The sequence below is a fragment of the Trichechus manatus genome, unplaced genomic scaffold, assembly GCF_000243295.1.
Source record: "Trichechus manatus latirostris isolate Lorelei unplaced genomic scaffold, TriManLat1.0 scaffold00106, whole genome shotgun sequence".
NCBI classification, from domain to species: Eukaryota; Metazoa; Chordata; class Mammalia; order Sirenia; family Trichechidae; genus Trichechus; species Trichechus manatus.
In genome coordinates, this window is record NW_004444042.1 from 7,413,399 (window position 1) to 7,429,114 (window position 15,716).

At 36.5% G+C, this 15,716-nt stretch overlaps 1 protein-coding gene across 3 annotated transcripts in view; it reads left to right on the top strand.

Moving 5' to 3' along the window:
• Nucleotides 1–15,716, top strand: part of P4HA1 (prolyl 4-hydroxylase subunit alpha 1) — a 101,124-nt gene that overhangs the window by 38,866 nt on the left and 46,542 nt on the right. For all 3 annotated transcript variants that reach the window (XM_023737692.1, XM_004383241.2, XM_004383240.2), the window contains exon 5: nucleotides 432–569. In XM_023737692.1, coding sequence (XP_023593460.1) covers nucleotides 432–569 — 138 coding nt within the window. The remainder of the gene's footprint in view (nucleotides 1–431; nucleotides 570–15,716) is intronic.

Genomic DNA, 15,716 nt, shown 5'->3' on the forward strand with positions numbered 1-15,716 from the left:
ACTGTGGGACATAAAGCGATACTCGTGAGAAGTGTGCCTCTTAGCTCAAGTAGATACAAGAGACTAAACAGGCAGCTTCTGTCCGGAGGTGAGATGGGAAGGCAAAAGGGGTTAGGAGCTGGTTGAATGGACATGGGGAATCAGGGGTGGAAAGGAGGAGTGTGCTGTCACAGTATGGGGAGAGCAATTAGAGTCACATAACAAAGTATGTATACATTTTTGTATGGGAAAAAATAAGAAAATAAAAAGGTTTTGGGAAGTTTGTACAAGTAGCAATATGTCAAGTCTCATTCCGTGTATTTAATTTTTCTTGCCAAGTATACAGAACTTTCATGGCATGGTAGAAAACTATTATGAAATAGATTTTGAAAAATCCTTATAAAGCTTCTGTATTGGAAGTTTAGAAGTCCTTTCTTTTTTTGTATTTCAAGGGTTTATCTCTAACCTAACCATTCAGAGACAGTACTTCCCTAATGACGAAGATCAAATTGGGGCAGCTAAAGCTTTGTTGCGTCTCCAGGACACCTACAATTTGGATACAGATACCATCTCAAAGGGTAATCTTCCAGGTAAGAGAATTCTTCCATTCTATAAAACACGTCTTACCTGGCTTCTTTGTTCAATCTATTTGAACAATGTTAATGTGAAAAAAGACCTGTATTTTGAGATTTCATAGCCTTGAGGACAAAAGAAGTCCCTTTCTTTAGGAAATGACAGCTTGTTACTGTGAAAGCTTATATTTATAGGGACTAACTTAAGTGGCAATTTTAGTGTATAAGAAGAAGAAATAATCATTTTTCCAAATTTTTTTTTCAAAGCACCCATTAATGCTTGACTGCTTTGTATGTAAAGCTCTAAGGGAATTGATAATCAAAGTTTATATACTCAGTACTTACAAACCAAGATGTGTTGGGTATGGACAATCATATTTTTAAAGTGTTCTGCAGTATGGAACATCCTGCTTTCTGACCTATTGTTTGTAAAACCTCTTTTTTTTTTTTTAAATTGCAACTTATTTTACGATAGTTTACTTTTGCCATCTTTTACTTTTTTTATGATTCTGTAGTTTACTACTATTAGTATGTCCTGTCACTATCAATTGGGGGAATAAAATATGTAACCTCTATCTTCATGCTAGTCTGTGGGAAGCACAAATTTTTAAGCACTCAGCTACTAACAGAACAATTGGTGGTTCAAATCCACCCAGAGGCTGCTTGAAGGAAAGGCATGGCGATCTACTTCTGAAAGATCACAGCCATTGAAAACCCTATGGAGCACAGTTATACACTGACACCTATGGGGTCACCATGAGTCGAAATTGACTCTACCGCAATTGGTTTTTTTTAAAATTTTTATACTGAAGTTGATTTTCTAAGTAGGAAAGAACAGTGGAATGAGTTATTTATCAAGATGTTTTCTTGCTCATCTTTCTTCATTTGGGATGAAGTATCAAGTGGGAAAGCTAACCCTGGTATAATATTAAATAAAATTTCTGTTAAGCTAGAATATAATACATTAGGTTTGGACTTCTAAAAATGTACACATTTGCAAATTTTATTTTATTTGTTTATACCAATATTGTACATGATAACATTTCTGACAAGATGATAACCTTATTTAATTGGTGTCTTGGTCATCTAGTCAGCTATAACAGAAATACCACAAGTGGATCGCTTTAACAAAGAGAAGTTTATTCTCTCAGAGTCCAGTAGCCTAGAAGTCCGAATTCAGGGTGCTGGCTCCAGGGGAAGGCTTCCTCTCTCTGTCAGCTCTGGAAGAAGTCCTTGTCATCAGTCTTCCCTTGGTCTGGGAGCATCTCAGCCCAGGAACCTCAGTTCCCAGGGATGCACTCTGCTCCTGGTGCTGCTTTCTTGGTGTTATGAGGTCCCCTTGTCTCTCTACTTGCTTCTCTCTTTTATATCTCAAAAGAGATTGGCTTAAGACACTATCTAATCTTATAGATCTCATCAGTATAACTGCCGCTAATCCATCTTACTAAATCATAGTGATAGAATTTATAACACATAGGGAAATCACATCAGATGATAAAATGGTAGACAGTCATACAATACTGGGAATCATGACCTAGCCAAGTTGACAGATATTTTGAGGGGGCACAATTCAATCCAGGACGATTGGTTTCTGGTTTAAAATCATCAATTCATTTAATGAATATTAACTGTTTAGTATGTACCAGTCATTATGTTAGGTACGAGGGACACAATAATGAACAAGACAAATACTGCCCTTGCTCTTAGGGTACTTACGTTCTTAAGATATAATGTGATAAATGCCTGGATGGAGGAAATTCAGGATACTGGGAGACATAGAAGGAAGCCTAATTCTGGACTTGATAAGAAGTGTAAAGGAAGGCTTGCTGAAGAGATGACGTGAAATAAAACTGAGATCTAAAGGACAAGGAATTAGCTAGGAAAATAGGGTAGAGGGGAAGAAAAAGGGGGATAGGCAAAGCATGCTAGGCAGAAGAATCATGTATAAAACCCAGAGAAGAGAGAGCCCATTGCATTCAGATAAAACTAGCAAGTGTTTTATATAGCTTGATGTAGAGTTGAAGGGATGGGGCTTAGTTTTACTGAGAGATGAGGCTAGAGAGGTAAGCAAAAGCTATTTCTTGACACACTTTGTAAGCCATATGGAGGAGTTTGAACTGTCCTGAGCACAATGGGGAGCCACTGAAAAGTTTTAAACAGAGAAGTTACATGATTTTTATTTTAGAATTATTATTCTGGCTACAGAATGGAGATTGGATGGGAGCCTAGGGACAGAGATAAAGAAGCTAGGGAGGAGACTTGCAAAAATTTAAGTAAGAGATGATAGTGGTCTGAACTAGGCTAGCTAGCAGATATGGAGAGAAGTGGATAGGTTGTCAAGCTGTTTAGGAGGTGAAATAGTAGAATTTGATAGTGGGCTGGATATGGGTTTCTGGTTTAAACAACTAACTACTGTAGTTGGGTTCTATTCCACAAGATGGAGAAGATAAGCAGGTTTGGTGTGTATGGGGATAATAAATTTCATTTAGTTTACTATGTTTGTTTTTATTTAAAACTATTATCTTCCCATCAAATGGTATTGTGAATTGTTTAACCCTGAACTTACTGCGTTTAGTCTTAGGAAATTCATTGTTTTCCCTGAGTACCCAGGCTTTTATTCTAGACATCAGTTGGTAAGACTTTCATATAGGATAACTGAAAGTAAAACTCTGAGAATATGTATAATTATTTCTCATTGGGGCACTAGTCATCTTTTGTCATATACTTTTTATGTCCATATTGATTTCTCTTTCTCTTCATGTCACTGTTCTGGGGTTAGTTCTTACTGAATTTTCCTTTCATGTACATTATTTATAAATAGAGTAACTGAAATTTCCTAAGCATAGTATGTTCCATAAATGGTAAAATAACACTATAGTGAACCAATAAAAAGTTTTTAGACTTTTTTCCCTCCTCCAAACCTTTTTTGTTATTGTTGTTAACGGTAAAACATAAATATGTTTGAAGCCCCCTGTGTCCCTTCCCTTCCTCCCTAGAGGTAATAATTATTCTGAATTTGGTGTGTCTCCTTCCATCTTTTCATACTTTCACTACATATTGTATTGTTTGTGTTCTTAGATTTTACATAAATAATACACTCTGTGTATCTTTCTCTGCATCCTTTTTCATTCAGTATCTTGAGTAAATTTATACATGTTGTGTTGCTGAAATTCATCTAACTGCTGTATCATATTGTAAAACACAATTGACATTTAGATTGTTTCCAATTTTTTGCTGTATCACTTTCACCAAACATGTCTTCTTGTACCCATGTGCATACGTGCTGGAGTTCCTCCAGGATATAAGAAGTCATAGGGTATATGCCTCTTCACCTTTACTGTATGTGACCAGATTGGTTCCCAAAAGAGATGCACCAATTTATATGCTCGTCAGCAATGTATGAGAATTCACATTTCTTCCTATGCTTGCTAACCCTTGTTTTTGTCAGGACTTTAAAATTTTAGCAGTTTTGGGTGTGAAAGGGTGGGGGTTAGCGGGTGAGGAATGTCATATTTTTAAATGACCCCCCTAAGAAGTCAGAGAAATGCTTATTTCAGTGGATTTGTATTTCTTTTTTAATTTTATTGTATTTTTGGTGGAAGTATACACAGAAAAACGGGTTCCCATTCAATAATTTCTATACATACTGTTCAGTGACATTGGTTACAGTCTTCACATTGTGTCAACATTCTCATTATTTCTGTTCTAGTTGTTCCATTCCCATTAACTTAGTCTCACTGCCCCCTGACCTTCTCATCCATGCTTTAGAGTAACTGTTGCCCATTTGGTCTCATATAGATAATTTTTTGAAAAGAGCGCAATACTCAAGGGTGACATTCCTTACTTTTTGAGCTAACCTGCTATTTAGTTAAAAGGTGACTTCAGGGGATAGTTTCAGTTCAAGGTTTAGAATATCTCAGGGCAATAATCTTGGGGATTCCTCCAGTCTCAGTGGGTTTAGTAAGTCTGGATTCTTTGAGAATTTAAAATTCTTTTCCACATTTTTCTCTGTTTCTATCAGGATCCTCCTATTATGACCCTGATCGGAACATTCGGTAGTGGTAGCCAGGCATCATGTAGTTCTTCTGGTCTCAAGATAGAGGAGGCCATGGTTCTTGGAGACAACTGGTCCTGTAGTCCAGTTCCTTCTCTGATTTTCAGATTTTCTTCTTTCTCTTTTGCTGCAGGCAAATAGAGACCAATGCTTGTATCTTAGATGGCCACTTGCAAGTTTTTAAGACACCAGACATTACTCACCAAACTAGGATGTAGAACATAAACTTTATAAACTGTATTATGTCACTTGACTGAGTTGTCTCACAAGACTATGAACCTCAGTCTTCAAACCAAGAAAACTAATTGTGTGAGGTGATTGGTTATGTCTAAGAAGTGTCAGCATCTGTAGCCCCTATATATATATATATATATACACCAAAAACCATATATATTTATATATATAAACCAAGAACCTGTAGCCATCAAGTCGATTCTGACTCATAGTGACCCTATAGAACAGAGTGGAACTGCCCCATAGGATTTCCAAGGAGTGGTTGATGGATTCGAACTGCTGACCTTTTGGTTAGCAGCTGAGCTCTTAACCACTGCTCCTCCAGGGCTCCATATAAATATTTGGTGGTGGTTGTTTTTGCAAAATTATATGTAACATAGCATTTACCAATACATCCTTTTTCTTGTGTACAACTTAGTGGCATCAGTTACATTAGTCAAGCTGTGCATACTTCACCCACATTCAGTACTACCTTTCCCATCACCATAAACAAAAAGTGACTACTATCTAGAGAATGATTCCCCGCTTCTCCTCCCCACCAACCCCTGGTAACCGCCAGTGAACATTGGTCTCTATATATACCTATTCCTGTCATTTTATAAAAGTGAGATCATACAGTATTTGTCCTTATTTCGCTTAGCATCATGTCCTCCAGATTCATCCATGTTGCAGGATGTTTCAGAACTCATTTTTCTTTTTGGTTACGTAGTATTCCATTGTAAGTTGTACCACATTTTGTTTATCCATTCATCCGTTAATGGGTACTTCGATTATTTTCATCTTTTTGCTATTGTGAATAATGCTGCAATGAACATAGGTGGGCATATATCTGTTCACGTTTCTTCTGTTATATCCCTAGGGTATATACCTAGAAGTGGAATTGCTGGGTCATAAGGTATCTCTATTTCTAATTTTTTGAGGAATCACTATACTGTTTTCCACAGTAGTTGACGATTTTACATTTCCACCAGCAGTGGATAAGCATTCCAGTGTCCACACATGATCACCAACATTTTTTACTTTCTGTTGTTTTGATCAATGCCATTTTCGCAGGGGTGAGGTGGTATCTCATTGTAGTTTTGATTTGCGTCTTTCTAATGGCTAATGACCATGAACATCTCTTCATGTGTTTGTTGGCCGCTTGAATGTCCTCTTTGGTGAAATGCCTGTTCATGTCCTTTGCCCATGTTTTGATTGGGTTATTTGTCTTTTTGTTGTTAAGTTGTAAAAGTTTTTTTTATATATTTTGAATATTAGAGCCTGTTATAGATTGAATTGTGTCCCCAAAAACTATGTGTTGTAAATCTTAACCCTTGTACTGGTGGTTATAATCTCATTTGGGAATGGGTTTTCTTTGTTATGTTAATGAGGCAGTATTAGTATAAGGTGTGTCTTAAGTCAGTCTCTTTTGAGATATAAAAAGAGCAGATTGAGCAAGCAATGGAGCAAGAAGGCAGAGATGGGGGAAGATAGATGCCATGCCACATGAGATCTCCAAAGAACCAAGAAACAGAAGATGAAAAGAGACAAGGACCTTCCCCCAGAGCCAACAGAGAGAGAACACCTTCCCTTAGAGCCAGTGCCTTGAATTTGGACTTCTAGCCTCCTAAACTATGAGAAAATAAATTTCTGTTTGTTAAAGCCACCCACTTGTGGTATTTCTGTTTTATAGCCGCACTAGATATCTAAGAGAAATCCTTATCAGATACGTTGTTCTGGAGATTTTTTCCCAGTTGCTAGGTTGTCTTTTTACTCTTTTGATAAAATCTTTTGATGAGCGTAAGTATTTAATTTTTATGTGTTATAAATTGTCTTCTGCTGTTCGTGCATTTGTAGTTGTGTTTGATAATTCATTATTAAAAAAAAATCAGGTCCCTTAGTTTTGCCCCTATGGTTTCTTCCAAGAAATTCATAGTTTTAGCTTTAACATTTAGGTCCTTGATCCATTTTGATTTCATTTTTGTGTATGGTATAAGGTATGGGTCTTGTTTCATTTTTCTGCATGTGGATATCCAATTTGGCCAGCACCATTTGTTGAAGAGACTGTTTCTTCCCCATTGAATGATTTTAACCCGTTGTTGCAAATCAGTTGTTCATAAATGACAATGGATTTATATTGATGCCATGTTTCTTTTTGATTAGTTTTGGCTGTTTCTGCCTCCATTATGAGCCTGTCTTCTGAAGTGCTTTCTTGATGTTTTAATATAAAATCTGACAAGTTATATGCATTTTGGCATCAGTGATATCTTTGTAGTTCATGTAGACTGCTCCTTTTGTTTCAGGTGTGTTCCAATCTTGATTTGTTGTATAGATCCATATCTTCTAAGAAGCTGTGTTTTTTTTTTGGTATGGAAAATTTTTTGATGTATAACATTAGATTTACTTCAGGTGGCAGGTGAATGTTCACCGTCTTGGTCACTTGCATCACTGTCTTTGTCAGCTGATAAGGTTACTACAACAAGTAGTAAGATTCTCCAGACATCTCTGAAGCTCACTCAAGTGTACCATACCGCCTCATATGTAGGGTACCAACTACCCAAGCACATGCATTTTAAACATATTTCTCTCTTACAAACCAAGCTTTTATCCACTAAGTGTTCCTGTGAAGTGCAATAATTTTTGGATTAAATGTTCCAGTTAAATGCATGAGCCAGAAAAATGTATTTCTAAATAATTTTTTTCCTACTGTCATATATTGTAGTTTATACTGTGACAGTAAATTAAAGGGCTCTTTTTGGTGTTAATTTACTTTCAATTGGGGTTACTACATTCAGTCATCCACGCCACTTCCTTTGAATCCAATGCCAGTCATCCACGCCACTTCCTTTGAATCAAGAAAATTTATAATTTATTCTTTTTTCTCATCAGATTCAAATTATTTGCCTTTTGTGTGAAAGCTTTTTACAGTTTCTTTCTGCCCACGTTGGTTTGTCTTGTTTTCCTTTTCACTTTCTTGCTTATTTATTTTTTCTTCCTATGTTCTCTCTTTATTTTGGCAGCAGTGTTCCCTTTCAAATGTGGTATCACTTCTTTTTCACTTTATTCTTTTTAGAATAGTATTCCCAGGTAGTCTGCCAGTAATAATGATGAGTAGGTCAGTAGGTGAGCTGAGCAAGGATACTTTAACCACCAAAGTAGAATAGCTAAATATCCTCTATTTCCATCATGCTTTCAAATAACGTTGTCAGAATATCAGGTCATGTAAAAAATATTACTGAGGCTACCTCCATGTATTAATGCCTTACTGTGTGTTTTGCATGTTCCTGAGAGAAGCATTCGCAATTGCTGCATTGTGAACTCATCTTAGGACTGTACTCCAGTTCTCATAATTGAAAAATAATAGAGTCACAATTTAATAAGCTGCTTTGGTTTCTGGAATTATGTCATGATAAACTATTGATAAGTTAGTTTCTTAGTATCCTTTCCTAGAGTGGGACATGGGGTAGAGAGTTAGTTAAGGGAGAAACGTCAGAACGTGAATCTTCATCTGCATTTTGAAAACCTTTTTAAGGAGTTCATTGATACAATCATTTTGGAAACCTTTTTAATTTTTTTTTAATTTTACTTATTTTGTTGTTATTGTTGAGAATATACACAGCAAAACATATGCCAATTGAACAGTTTCTACATGTACAATTTAGTGACATTAATTACATTGTTCCAGTTGTGCAACCATTCTCATCCTCCTTTTCTGAGTTGTTCTTCCTGCATTGACATAAACTCAGTGTCCCCTAAGGTTCCTGTCTAATCTTTTGAGTTGCTGTTGTCAGTTCAATCACATGTACGTATTTCTTAAAGGAGCGTAATGCTCAAGGCAAACATTTTTTATCATTTAAACTAAGCTATTAATTGGTTTTAAGAAGACTTTAGGAGGTATTTTTTGTTTAAAGTTTAAAGATTATCCCAGGACAATAGTTTCAGGGGTTTAGAAAGTCTGGAGTCCATGAGAATTTGAAATTGTATTCTGCATTTTACTCCCTTTGATCAGGATTCTTCTATGGAATCTTGGATCAAAATGGGCACCATCCAGTTTTTTCTGGTTTCATGGCAAAGGAGGCAGTTGTTCATTGAGGCAATTAACCACACATTCCATTTCCTCCTCCTATTCCTGACTCTCCTTCTTCCTCTGTTGCTCCAGGCGAATAGGGACCAATTGTTGTGCCTTGGAGGGCCACTTGAAAGCTTTAAGACCCGAGGCACTACACAATGAACTAGGAGGTAGTACAGAAGCATTACACACATTATTAGGCCAATTAACTGGTGTTCCATGAGACCATGACCCTAAACTTCCAAACCAAGAAATCAAATCTCATGAGGTACTTGGTTGTACATAAGCAGTCTCAGCAGCTACTTTTTTTTTTTTAATCATTGTTATAAATATGTCTATCACACAACTTTTGCCAGTTTAACTTTTGACAGGTGTACAACTTATTGATAGCAATTACAATAATCCTTTTTAAGGAGTTCATTGATATATTCAGTTTCTATCTATAGGTGACTAAAGGGAGCAAAAAAACAGTGACTGGAGATAGTTATATGATTAAAACGTTTGGTTGTATTGAGTCATGTGATCCTCCAGTGCATACACCTCCAGACTCTGCTTGATACTGGAATCTAACAGGTTCACATCCTCAGACTAGGAAATACTTTTCCCTGGACTGTGAATGTCTGATCACTAGTAAAATGCTACCCATGACTTTACTTCCCTCTTGATTCATTTCTCACAAATTCCTTTTCTGCTGACATTTTCTAAAAAACATGTGTTAACACCATTGAGTAGGTTATAGCTAAGCGTAGCTCTGGCCAATTTAGTGATTTCTTGAAGTGCACAAAATCAGAATTTGTTAAAGAAAATACAGTTGTTTTCCTTTCTCCATCACTTGTCAGGTAAGCAGTATTTATTATTTATGTTCACATACTGATCATTTTATTTTAATTTTATTAGCTTCAGAAAGGGAAATATGTAATTTTCTTCATAAGGCATGAAAAGAGTCCTGTAGGACATGAATTTCTCTTTTTTGTTTTTTTTTTAAACTTTTTATTATGGAAAATAACAAACATACATGAAAAACATGAGCCTCCATATATCCATTACCAGCTTCACAAGTTTTTAACATTTTGCCAATTTTGTTTTATCTGTTCCCTCCTCCCTTTCCTTTTTGTTGTTTTTACTGGAGTATTTTAAAAGCAAATCCCCAGTCATGTCATTTTATCCATAAACGATTCAATATACACATTTAACTGATGAAGCCTTTTTTTTTTTTAGTAACATAACCACTTTCTATTATTCTACCTAATAAAATTGACAGTGTTGTTAACTGTCTTGGAGTTGCCCCCGGACTCATGGCGACCCCATACACAACAGAAGGAAACGCTGCCTGGTCCTGTGCCATCCTCATGATCTGTTGCAGATTGGACCATTGTGATCCATGGGGTTTTCACTGGCTGATTTTTGGAAGTAGATTGCCAGGCCTTTCTTCCTAGTCCATCTTAGTCTGGAACCTTCTCTGGAATCTGTTCAGCATCAGAGTAACACACAAGCCTCCACACAGATGGGGGGTAGCTGCACATGAGGTGCATTGGCTGGGAATGGAACCTGTGTCTCCCTCATGGAAGGTGAGAATGCTACCACTGAATCGCCAATGCCTTATTAAAAATACCCAGCCTCTATTCAATTTCTCTGATGGTCTCAAAGATACCTTTTTACAGTGGCATTTTTTGATTATGTGTCTTAAATCTCTTATTCTCTTTCTTTCCTTCTTTTTTTTTCATGCCATTGATTAGTTAGCAAAACCTGGTCATAAGTCCTGTGAAATGTTCCACATTCTGGAGTTGGCTCATTGCTTCTTTTGATGTTATTTGATTTGTTCCTTCAACTCCTTTGTTTCCTTCCAGCTGGTATTAGGTTAGGAAGCTTGATTAGATTCAGATTTTTAAATTAACTCCATAGGTAGTGCTTTGAACTTTCTGTTGAATTGCATGAGAGGTGCCTAATGTCTTGTCATACTTTTAGTGATGCTGATTGATTAGTGATTTCAGATGGTGAGAGCCTGAGCCCTTTATGTAAAGTTCTCAGGAGCATCTAAGGGTTTGAGCAGCCTTTGGTGATCATTGCCAGCACCACTGTTTCATTAGGGGTTGGGAAATGGAGATTTTATTCCTTTCATCATTCCTTCTACATTTATCAGCTGGAATTCTATAAACAAGAACTTACCTTCATCAACTGTTTACTTACTCTGAACTATAGTTTATACAAGAAAGGCAGGAAAAATCCTTGATTCTTTTATCAATTTTCAGAACAATGAGTTGATGTCCTAATAATTTTCAGTGGTGACCAATGATTTTTATCTGAAATATCATTATGAACTCATGGATTTTCATGTACTTTATGTTTTAATTCATTATTTATTTTGATGCCCAGTTTATCCTGTCTTAGGCCAGTAAGAGCCTCTTCAGATTAACTCATTTGTCTTTTTGAAAAGACCCTATTATTCCTTGATAGCAAAGAAACTTCCTTGTTTTCTGGCACAATTTTTTTCCAGGCTTATCTTGTATATTTTCTATCCCACAGTAGGAACCAGGCATTTCTCAAAAGAGCCTCGATTACTTTTAATGGGGAATGGCATTTACAGACTGTCTTAGTCATCTAGTGCTGTTCCAACAGAAATACCACAAGTGGATGGCTTTAACAAAGAGACGTTTATTCTCTCACAGTCCTGTAGGCTACAAGTCCAAATTCAGGGCGTCAGCTCCAGGAGAAGGCTCTCTCTCTCTGTCGGCTCTGGAGGAAGGTCATTGTGATGCATCAGTCTTCTCTTGGTCTGGGAGTATCTAAGTGCAGGAACCTCAGGTCCAAAGGACACGCTCTGCTCCCAGCACTGCTTTCTTGGCAGTAAGAGGTTCCCATGTGTCTCTGCTCGCTTCTCTCTTTTATATCTCAAAAGAGATTGGCTTAAGGCACTATCTAATCTTGCAAACTTCATCAGCATGAGCTCATCACAGTGATAGAATTTACAACACATAAGGAGATCACATATAACCTCATCATAGTGATAGAGTTTACAACACATAAGGAAATCACATCAGATAACACAATCGTACAATACTGGGAATCATGACCTAGCCAAGTTGCTACACACATTTTTTGGGGGACACAATTCAATCCATGACACAGACCAGAGTTTAAGTTCTAGGGATGCTTATTGTTATTGTGGTTGTCATTGATTCTACATCTTTTCAGTGGACAGAGATAGGAAATAATATGAGTTCAGATTGTTAATTCCAATTCAAATTTAAGATCACAGAGTTTGTACTCACATCTTTTTTCTTTTGTATTGAAAATCTTGGTTCCTAATGACAGTAACTTAATTACTTCTTTGTATTATACGCTAATATACCTAAAATGGAGCCCTGGTGGTCCAGTGGTTAAGAGGTTGGCTGCTAACCAAAAGGTTGGCAGTACAAATCCACCAGCCGCTCCTTGGAAGCCCTATGGGGCAGTTCTGCTCTGTCCTATAGAGTCGCGATGAGTCAAAATTGACTCGACAGCAACAAATTTGGTTTTGGTTTTTCTACCTAAAATAGTTTCAAAGTCACCATACCTATATTATTAATAATGATAAGACTGCTCAGTGTAGTTTATTCTTTCTTTGTGTTTTTTGTCCTTAGAATATATCCATTAGATATGACCAGTCATATATTGTTTTAAAGACACTTGAAGTAATTTATTTCTCTTTGTGGTTAATAAGATACATTCACAGAAGTCTCACTTTCATTCCTGTACCCTTCACCCTGTTCCCTCCCTGTTCCTGTATGCAACCATTTTGTTAGTTTTTCTATTTCCATTGTTTCTTTTTGAACATATAAGCAAATATGTGTATATTCCTATTTCCTCCCAACACATACGCAAAGGTAGCATACTGTAAATATTGTTTTATACTTTGATGTTTTAATTTACTGATATGTTCTAGATATCAGTTTATATCGTATATGCAAACCCTCATTACTTTTTTACAGCTGCATGTTACTCTTTTATAGTTTATTTAACCAGGTTCCTATTGATGGATATCTTTAGTCTTTTGCTCTTATAAAAATAATGCTGCCAATAACCTTGTGCATTTGTTATTTTGTATTTTTGCTGTATATCTTTGGGATATTTTTCTAGAAGTGGTGCGACTGGATTAAAGAGTAAATGCATAGGTAATTTTGCTAGATAATGTCCCAGTTGCCCTGTATAGGGGTTGTATCATCTTGCATTCCCATCAGCAATATATGAGAGTGACTGTTTCCCCATAGCCTCACCTAAAAATGTCAGACTTTGAGATTTTTACCAATCTGTTAGTTCTCTTTAATTTAGATTGGCTCATATGTATGCCAGTTTCTTTGCTCATGATTGTTTCTTGTACCTCAGACTTTCCTTTTTGAATTATTTTCTTCTTCTTGAAACATCCTTAAGAAGCCCTTATATGTACTTTATTTATTCGACTTGGGATTCTTTGTGCCTCCTGAATCTGACGTTGCACTTTTTAATTCTGGAAAATTCTCTACCGTTATTTCTTTAAATAGTGCCTCTCCTACATTCTCTTTTTCTATAACTCTAAGTGGATATAATTAGGCCTTCTTATTTTTCCTCCTTGTCTTTTAAGTAGTCCTTATATTTATCTCTCCTCCCTGCTGCATGCTGGGTAATTTAACAAAGGGTAGTTTATTCAGCTCTGTTCTAGGTCTATTATTTTCTTCTTAGTTGTGTCTAGACTGCTTTTAACCTATCCAGTGAGTTTTTAATTTCATTGATTATATTTATCAATCCTGGAAGTTCTCCTTTTTCTTCCACTCAAATCTGCCTGGTCTCTTTTTAAGGTGTCTTATTTGTTGCTCATGTTTTCTGTTTCTGTAAGCATTTTGATCATAATTATTTTGTATTCTTAATCTGATAACTCTGATATCTGAAGAACTTGGGGGAAGTCTTGATACCGATTTTGATAGTTTCCGCTGATTTTATTCTTGTGGCTTCATTACAAAGCACGTGCATTTTGGATTGTGTGTACTTAATTCAGCTGGTCTCATCTGTGAGAATATTGCCAAGCCTTGGACAAGTGTGGGTTTTTCCAGAGTATAAGTGTCGCTTTTGCAAGGTGTCCTGTGGCATTCCCAACCCAAGACTACTTTAATTTCTCGGCTTTAGTTTCTCAAACCATGAAGATAGCATAAATTTGAAATGAAAACCTTCCTGAGAGAATGCCTGTGAAATCCTAAGGAATTTTTTTTCCCTCATCACACACGATTTTTTTATTGGCATTGGGGATTTTTAATTTTAACATTACTTTCTTCATTCGTGTATTCCAAAACTGACGTTGTATTTTCCAGTACCTTGGCATTTCTTTTTTTTAAGTTTTATTGTGCTTTAGGTAAAAATTTACAGCACAAATTAGTTTCTCGTTCAAAAATTTATACACAAATTGTGACATTGGTTGCAGTTCCTGAAGTGTGATAGCACTCTTTCTCTTTCCACCCCAGTTCCCTGTGTCCGTTCATCCAGTTTTCCTGTCCCTTCCTGCCTTATTTTCTTGCTTTTGGGCAGGAGTTGCCCATTTGGTCTCATGTATTTGTCTATCTGTTTGTTTTTAGGTCTATCTGTTTGTTTTTGCTTTAGGTGAAAATCTACAGAGCAAATTAGTTTCTCATTAAACAGTTAATATACAAATTGTTTTGTAACATTGGTTACCAACTCCATGATGTGTCAACACTCCCCTTCTTGATCTCGGGTTCCACATTTCCATTTGTCTGGTTTTACTGTACCGTCTGGCCTTCTCATCTTTGCTTTCGGGCTGGTGTGCCCATTTAGTCTTGTATACTTGGTTGAACTGCATGTGTTATTATTTGTTTTATAGGTCTGTCTAATCTTTGGCTGAAGGGTGAACTTCACAAGTGACTTCAGTATTGAGTTAAAAGGGTTTCCGGGGATCATACTCTTGGGGTTTCTCCAGTCTCTGTCAGACCAGGAAGCCTGGTCTTTTTTTTGTGAGCTTGAATTTTGTTCTGCATTTTTGAGAAGTTTAATTTATGTTATTTTTTTCTCTTTGCCAATAGAAAGATTTTTTCATGGTTCATTTCTGCTTTATATGGAGTTTTCGATTCTGACTTGTCACTTTGCATGAGCCCCAGGCTTTATCTCCTGTCTCCTGCTTAGTGGTTAAAAATCAAGCCTCTAGGTTTCCGATTCTGGTGACTACCCCCAAAGCAGGTGCAGCTTTTCCTCAAGTTTAGAAAAAGCCAGTTGCTGTTGAGTTAATTCTTATGGAGACCCCATGTGGGTCAGATCAGAACGGTGCTCTGTGGGGTTTTCAGTGGCTGATTTTTCAGAAGTAGATTGCCAGAACTTTCTACCGAGGTGCCTCTGGGTAGACTTGAACTGCCAACCTTTTGGTGAGCAGCTGAACATGTTAACCATTTGCACCATCCAGGGACTCAGCCATCCTCAGTTTACCTCTGTGGTTTTAAGTTCCTTTTTGGTTTGGTTCCAGGAGACTTGCTTAATTCTTATGAACTTGGCTGTAATTTAAATGCATAATTGTTACATTTTATCCAGCATTTCTGGATGTTTTATATCAGAAGTTTTTGTTTGCTTGTGTGTTTTCAGACTTTTTAGTCCATAAGTAATTTTTCTATTACTTACATAACATGATATAAACCAAAAGCAACATAAATACCCAGGGCCAAAATCTCTAAGTAACTCATCTGATTTACTGTTTGTAAAGAGGGAATGTTATATAGTTGCTGTAATTTGGTGTGTATCATTCAGAGTTATACTTTTAACATTTTTTTTCTCTAGTGTTTTTCCCTGTCCTTTATTTATTATTCTTTTTTTTTTTTTTTTT